Consider the following 7,461-nt stretch of genomic DNA (forward strand, 5'->3'; position numbering starts at 1 on the left):
ACAGGAGTGTGAAGTGGTCTTCAGAGCAGTCAGGCCTGGGCAGAGGGAACCTGGCAGGTCAGACCCGAGTCCTTCAGGGTTACTGGCCCTCCCAAGCATCATGGAGTCCATCTGCCATCACCCGTGGAGTGGTTGTGACAGAACTCTTCAGGAAAGATCTGCGGGGGCAAAAGATCTTGCGGCCAGTGGAGGCTGCAAGGATGTGGATTCTTCCAGGTATCGGCCCAGTCCCCGCCTTCATGCTCAGCTCCCCATCCCACGTCCCGTCCTGCCCTGCCTGTTGCTCAGTCTGCATCTCAGTGCTGACTCATGGGCATGCTTCAATGAGGCCCAGAAAGAGGCCCTGATTTGGGGCTGAGCCAGCTCAGAGCCCTTGAACTAGAAGCAGCCACTCCGGGCTCACAAGAGTTGGCACACCTCAAGCTGGGCGGGAAGCTCAGAGCAGGGGGTAGGGATGCATGCCCGGCCTCTGTCACCGTGCCAGAGGGGCTCCTGGAACGGCATTCCAGAGCCTCCTGCAGAACCTGCGGAGGAAGGCTCTGGAGGGAGATGCCTCCAAACTTCTGTGCCCACACCCCCCGCCCCAGGCCTTTTGAGTGCCCTTGCTTCTGTGGGCTCTGCCTCCCCAGGCCCTGTCTCTGCAGTGCTCTAATGTCACACGCCTCCCGAAGCACCTACTCTGTGCAAGGGCACTGCAGGCCAGTGGGCAAGTGTGAACCAAGGCACAGGCACGCTCGGCATCTTCAGAGAAATGCTAAAGAATTTGTGGGTCTGAGCGTCAGAAAACCCTCCCCCTCCCGCCAGGGGACTAATCATCCCCAGGGTGGCAAGAGCATGAGCTCTGAACTGTCTGCATGTGAGCTCCTCTGTCGGGCAGAATGATCCTGGGGAGACGACTTTGCTCTTCTGAACTTCAGATTCGATCGCATGTGATCACAATGTTGCACAGCTCAGAGGTCACTGTGAGGGTCAGAGAATCTGCCCGGAAGCCCCTGCCACATGCATAGCAGGCTCCCTGGTAGTCTGTCACTGCACAGAGCACTGTTCTATTCACAGCACCTCCTGCTTCTGCCTGGCAACTGTGTCTCCCTGTTCTAAATTTAATTCCTCTAGCAAAGCTGGCCCTGGAGATCTCCTTGCCTGACCCCTGGGCCTGCAGGCGAAGGCTTCTGTGACCACCTTGGTGGCTTAGGCCCTGTGGCCTTGGCAGCACCCTGGGTGAGCCAAGTGGTCATGACCCAGTGGGGCAGGCTGGAGCCCACGGCCGGGGGCTATTCCAGGCTCCTGGGGCTGGTCCCTGTCCCCACCCCCAGCGACTTGCACTCCCACCCAGCGCACCGCACGGCAGCCCTCTGCTGGCTGTGGTGTTCTCCGATTCCGCCCCGGTTGCCGCCAGCTCCTCTGGCAGGGGTGGAACGGGCTGGTGCAGGCTTCCCGGGTGGGACTGGTCTGTCATTCATGCTCCATCCGGGCAGTTCTCCCAAGCTCTATCTTTCCGGGAGGGGAGGGAACCGGCAGGAACTGCGAGGGGGCTTCTGCCCCCTCCCTCCGCTAAGGGCCCAGCACACTTTGCAGGGCTCCCTGGCCAGAAGCACCTCCCTAAGACCGTTCATCTAGCAGCCATTTAACAGTGTTGAGGTTTTTAGAAGGTCCTTATGCTTAGGAGATAGATGCTGAATTCTGTAGGTAAATGGTGTCAAGAGATGTGTAACTCAATTCCAGATGGTTCCCCAGAAAGTACACACACAAAGCAAATAAGGCAAAAATAGTCACTTGAGTCCTCAGGGGCTGGTATTTCAGTGAACGGTGTGCTTGTTCTTTCAGCTCATCAAAGAAGAGCCATCCCCAGTAAGGGGAGAAACCTCCACTGCGGACTTCTCCCCTGGGCTCAGGAGCGAGGCAGTCGGGTGGAGGTGGGGGGTGCGGCCAGGGAGCTGTATGTCCAGACACGCTCGGCTGACGCTTAGATTGTTCATGGAGCGGGGTCGCTTGGGGAGAGCCGGTGCGGGTTGCCCCCACACCACCCCCTTGGCCCAGCGATTGCTCGTGGCTCCGGGCTAGAAATGTCACAGAGGAGCAAACTGGGCTCAGTCCAGCGTTAAGAGTGGCTTCCAAGAACCAAGTTGGGCTGAGGAGTCCCAGAAGGGCAGCCTCTGCCCAGGGCCTGGACAGCTGATGGGGAGAGGCAGGAAGGGGTCCAAGGGGTAGAGGCAGCGAAGGAGCTCAACGGTGGCTTGTGGGGGTAAGGGGAGATGGGAGGGTACCAGTCTCCCTGCTTTGCTCACTCAGCACTTTTGCTCAGGGGCCAAGGGAGATGGGCCCGCATGATGGGCTCCTGGGGCGGAGTTTAGAGACTGGCTTCCAGGACACCAAGCCTCCCCCACCCCAACCTCGGGGAAGTAGTGAGGGGGACCCAGGGCAGGGAGCTCTAGGCCCTGGACAGAGGTGAGTCCTGGGTGCCGCTGCCCAGTGCGGATGCTCTGGTGTTGGGCGCCCTCTCGTGGGCTTGGGAACAACTGACAAGTTCGCGGACCAAGCGGTCTGGCCAGGGATCCTAAGGTCCGGGGGAGGCCCAGGGGAGGGCAGATCCTGGCCTGGAGGGGAAAAGCTAGTAACCTGATACATCACAGCATGGAGCAGTATAACACAAGGAGAAAAATTTCACTTCCATTTCCACTGATTGGCAACAGCCACTTGGAGAACATGTTCAGAATGTTCTTAGGCCCCGTCCAGGCTCAGGTGGGTGGCCTGTCGTGAGGGATGTCGGCCACGGGCCATGATGTCATCCTCAGGCACTGGTCTTCTCACCAGCAGCAGATGGGTCAGGGACCTGGGTCCCTGGAAGCGACTTTCAGTAGCCTAAGCAGCATCCCCTCCCAGGCTGCAGTAAGTCAGAGGACAGGTAGGGGACGAGGGACGAGGGACGAGGGACAAGAACAAAGGTCAGAGAACCTGAAGGAGGGGTAGGGAGGGCAGGCACAGGAGGGCGTTCACAGGCACTGTCTGCTCATGTCCAGACTGCTGCAAATGGGGTTCTAGTTTATTTCAGGGGTCCGAGGACACCTACACCAGGAAAGCATGTGCCTGTCACCAGGCAGGCGGAGTAGGGCTAAGAGAGCTCAGTCCCTGAGGCCTTGCCCCTGGCCCCCGGCAGCGGGGCGGCTCTGACCAAGGGGAAGGCAGGCAAGGACCCCTGCAGGTCTGGGCCAAGACAGAACTGTTCCGTGACGAGAAGGAAGGTTCCAGAACAGGAGGTTTCCACTGTCTGGGGGCTGCTGGGCCAAGGGCTTGGAGCCCCTCACAGCACCTTGCCTGGGTTCATGAGGCCTCGGGGATCCAGCGTGGCCTTCAGCTGCCGCATGGTCTCCATGCCCACGGCGCCCACCTCCTCCTGTAGCAGCTGCCGCTTGCCCAGCCCAATACCGTGTTCCCCAGTACATGTCCCATGCAGTGCCAGTGCCCGCCTGGGAGGCCGTGAGGAGATCCTCAGCAGGGTGCTCCTCCGCCCCGCCCCGCCAGCCAACGGTTTTGCTCTTACCTGCCCAGATGTTCTCCAAAGGCCTTGACCCGACGCAACTCCTCGGCATCCTCTGGGTCCACCAGCAGGATGCAGTGGAAATTGCCGTCGCCCACGTGTCCAACAATGGCTCCTGGGGGCCCAGAGGACAGAGCTGCTGCCCCCCAGAGGACAGAGCTGCTGCCCCAGCCCAGCCCAGCTCCTTCCCTCCCGCATGGCGCTCCAGCGGTGGGCATGCGGACCTGTGAGTCCCGAGGCCTTCAGGTCCTCCTTGGTCTGCACCAGGATCTCTGGCAGCCGGGAGATGGGCACACACACGTCAGTGGAATAGCCCTAGGTGAGGGCAGGTTTGTGAGCTTCTCCCCCCTCACCCCCTGCCGGCCCGGACGTAAGAGGTCCTTGTGGTCAAGGTTAAGAGCAGGCCTCACCCACAAAAACTAGCTGCTTTTCTCTAGGCCTGTTTCCCCTGGACAACTGGACAAATGGCCAGAGTGAGTGCCCTGCCCTGCCCTGCCCTGCCCGCGGAGGCTTCCCCAGCTCTCACCTTGCTCCCCGCCCCGCTCTGTGCAGGGCCCCAAGCAGCCCACGAGGCCGAGCCTTTGCACGTGCTGCCTGGAGCCCAGTGTCCCCTTCCTGTTGGCTGACCCCTTCCGCTTCATCATCTCTCTCCAGCCAGCCTCACAAACCCTAAGAGCACCTGCGCTGTCCCTGTGCCCAGGCGGGGGGCTCCCTCCTGAGGGTTTGGCAGACAACTACTTTCCCCACTAGACAGTATCTGAGATACAGCTGGGTAGGGGCAATGCTGCCCACGGTGGGCCTCAGGCTACTGCTCGGGACAACACGGTGGCGGGTTGGGGGTGCCGCCACCACCCCAGCGCAACTCACCTTGCAGCCCGGCCGCAGGGCCAGAGCGGCGTACCCGGCGTTGTGCCGTGCCGCCCAGAGCCGGCTGCGCTCCTCGGCATCCTTGGCCCAGAAGAAGTGGGAGCCTCCGTTGTGCTGGCTGATCTCCTCTGCAAGGGGGGGGGGGACGCGGCGGGAGAGGGGTGGTCCCACGGGGCCTTACTCAGGACCAGCCTGTGGCCCCCCACCCCACAGCACCCCAGCACACCTGCCCGCTCTATCTGCTCGGCCAGTGCCCGCTCAGATCCGTGGAACTCGAGGAAGAGTGTGGGCGCCACGGAGCAGGTCAGCTGGCTGTGCCTGTTGCAGGCATCCATCATGACTTCATCCAGAAACTCTGGGGTCGAGGAGAGGGCAGGTGAGGGGAGGCCCAGACTTCAAAGGGGGCCTCTTCCCGGGAGCCCACCTGGACTGCCCAGTCCCCAGCTCACCGATGCGGGCCAGAGGCAGTGCAGCCTGGAGGATGTGAACAGTGGTGTCCACGGCCGCCTGGACGCTGGGAAATGCACAGGTGGTGGCCACCGCGACCTCGGGGGCAGGGTGCAGGCGCAGGGTGGCAGCTGTGATGAGTCCTAGTGTCCCTTCAGAGCCCACAAAGAGCCCCGTGAGGTTGTAGCCAGCTGCACTCTTCCTAGGCCCCGGGGACACACAAGGTGGGTGAGCGCCCAGCCATGAGATGACGGGTTTCTGGCCACAAGCCCGAGCCGGACGCCCAGCTCCGTCCCCCAGCCCCCTGCCAGGTGGGGGCGTCGGCCCAGCCTGCCATCACCACCGCTGTTCCTTGCGCAGCCCCAGCTGGGCCTGGCGCGGGAAGAACTGCGGCTCAGACCCGGGCGGACTCATTGGCCTGGCCCACCAATCCAGGAGGCCGTTGCCGTGGGGAGAGGGTGCTCACCGGAAGTGCCGGCCGGCGCCGGCGGTGTGAAGCAGCCGGCCGCCAGGCAGCACCACCTCCAGGTTGAGCACGTTGTCCCGCATCGTGCCATAGCGCACAGCATTGGTGCCGGAGGCTGCCGTGGCCACCATGCCGCAGAGCGAGGCGTCTGCGCCTGGGTCTGCAGGGCAGAGTGAGGCCTGGGGCAAGTGCCCGGGGATGGAGGGGTCCCCTCGTGCCCCGGGACCAGCCCTGCCACCTGGTAACCCTCGGGGCCCCAGGGAAGGGCCTCCAGTTCCAGCCTACCCACAGGAAACCAGAGGCCACTGTCCCGCAGGTAGGTGTTGAGAGTTTTGCGGGTGACGCCCGGCTCCACCACCACACAGAAGTCCTCCGGATCCAGCTTCAGGATGCGGTCCATGTGGGTCAGGTTGATGCAGACACCGCCCTGGCAGGAAGCGGTGCCAAAGAGCTGATGGACCCGCATCTTCCCAGAGCCAGGCCACCTTCCACAGGAGCTCATCTCCAGGGTGCCCTGGCATCCGGTCGGGAGCCCGCCCCCCGCCGCCCACGGCAGGTAAGGCAGGGTGGAGGCAGCCACAAGTGTGACAAGTGGGAGGGGGCCAGAGCCCGGGGGGGGGGGGCGGGGGGGGCCTACCTGCACGGCACAGACTCCACCCTCAAGCCCGGTGCCAGTGCCAAACGGGATAATGGGCACTCCTTGGCTGTAGCACAGGGCTGCCAGCCGGCTGACCTGTTCCACATTCTGCGGCCACACCACAGCACCTGGAGGCTGGCACCTAGAACCAGACCCTTAGCAGTTTCCGGGAGCATGGTACCCACTGGTCCTGCTCATGTCCAAGGAGCCCCGAGGTATCACAGGGCCTGAGGCTACATGGTGGGAGACGGATGGGTGTGGAGGAGGGGCAGACAATGCCAGAGCCCCCTAAGTCGGATGGGTGGGGGAGAAGACAGCCCGAGCCCCTTACTCCCAGCCCAGGGCTGGGGAGGGGCCCCCAAACCTGTGCATGGACTCATCGTGCCCATGCTGCTCACGGTCGGCGGCAGCGGTGGACACGTGCGGGCTCCCCACAACTGCCTTCAGAGCCTCCACAAAGCCTTTGCTGAGCTCGCCCTGCAGAGAAGAAACACGCCGCCAGAGTCGCTCAGAGGCCCCTGGGGCCCCGGGGGCTGGTCCAGGAGTGGGGGAGGGGCTGCCGGCACTTCTGCCCCCACCCCAGCCCCACTGACACCACCCCGAGGGCCAGCACCGCTAGGCCTTGCCAGTGCGCCCACTGGAAGCAAACCCACTCTACAAAAATGCCCCTTTCCGAACAGAACCATCGAGATCAATGTTTCACGTGGGGAAAAAACACCACCTGGGTAAAAATAGGAGCCAGATTCACTCTACAAAAAGGAACGTCACAGGGTTCCATAACGTAGCCAGCCCTGCCTTAGTAGCTGGGAAGGGTTACTTATCTCTGCCCGTCCTCCAACACTGCCCCAGGCGCACCGAGAAATGCTGAGTTTGATAAAGAAAGAATGGGAATGGAAAGCCTCCTGGCCAGTCCAGAGGGGCACCGCCTCCCACATTCTTACCTCCCAGGCATTGTTTCAAAATGTGTCTGCACATTTCGGAGCCCCAGAGAGGGCGCCCTGGAGCCCGTATGCTTTTGATTTTACACCCCATTTACAGTCCCATTTGTGGCAGCCGGGGGGGCCTCGGCCCATCTCACTCAACACCCACGCTTGGCAGAGTGAGCCCAGCGATCCTCTGCTCAAGGTCGCAGGGTGCTGATGCAGCGCAGAGCCTGGCGGAAACTTGGCATCTGTGGCCGCCCACCCTCCAGCGGGCTTCCCCCCACCACCACCACCTACCTGCGTTCCCCTGGAGCAGTAGCCCCTCCAGGGGAACAGCCCCCAGGTCGCAGCAGCGCGGAGCAGACTGGCCATAGCTGGGTGCGCACTGAGGTGGGTGGCCAGGTGGCCGCACCAGCCCATTGGCTGTGCAGCGGGTGGGGCTGCTTAAGGCGGCGCGGCCTTAAGGGGGCCCTGCCAGACCCTGCTGAGTCAGGCACAGCAGCAGGCGCGTGTCAGTACTCCTAAAGGAGAGGTGAGGCTTACCTAACACAAAGGGAAACAGGAGAGCAGCTTCTCGGGCTTAACG

General features: G+C 62.6%; 1 protein-coding gene across 2 annotated transcripts; it reads right to left on the reverse strand.

The window, feature by feature from the left end:
• Positions 1-2,950: 2,950 nt before the first annotated feature.
• Positions 2,951-7,248, reverse strand: LOC148163178 (D-lactate dehydrogenase, mitochondrial-like). Of its 2 annotated transcripts, XM_088027146.1 has the most exons (12): positions 7,175-7,247; positions 6,776-6,823; positions 6,317-6,431; positions 5,953-6,094; positions 5,601-5,742; positions 5,316-5,475; positions 4,852-5,051; positions 4,629-4,757; positions 4,403-4,530; positions 3,760-3,850; positions 3,539-3,650; positions 2,951-3,464 (listed from the first exon to the last, which is right to left on the reverse strand). In XM_088027146.1, exons 1-12 carry the CDS (start codon positions 7,245-7,247, stop codon positions 3,299-3,301), a joined length of 1,506 nt encoding a protein of 501 aa, XP_087883272.1. In that variant the 3' UTR covers positions 2,951-3,298. The 2 variants fall into 2 exon arrangements, with proteins under 2 accessions (XP_087883272.1, XP_087883273.1); XM_088027147.1 differs by lacking the exon at positions 6,776-6,823 and having other exon boundaries at positions 6,317-6,429; positions 7,173-7,248.
• Between the last annotated feature and the right edge of the window lie 213 nt (positions 7,249-7,461).

The sequence above is a fragment of the Eumetopias jubatus genome, unplaced genomic scaffold, assembly GCF_037043125.1.
Source record: "Eumetopias jubatus isolate StellerSeaLion01/CBP00866 unplaced genomic scaffold, mEumJub1_p1.0 scaffold_10, whole genome shotgun sequence".
NCBI lineage: Eukaryota > Metazoa > Chordata > Mammalia > Carnivora > Otariidae > Eumetopias > Eumetopias jubatus.

Bases quoted from the DNA above. Each gene is read 5' to 3' on its own strand.
- LOC148163178 (XM_088027146.1), bottom strand. From the start codon at position 7,247: ATGGCCAGTCTGCTCCGCGCTGCTGCGACCTGGGGGCTGTTCCCCTGG. The intron at 6,824-7,174 runs AGGTAGGTGGTG...CTTTCTTTATCA, and splicing joins CTACTGCTCCAGGGGAACGC to AACTCAGCATTTCTCGGTGC. The intron at 5,052-5,315 runs GTGAGCACCCTC...CCCGGGGCCTAG, and splicing joins GGCGCCGGCCGGCACTTCCG to GAAGAGTGCAGCTGGCTACA.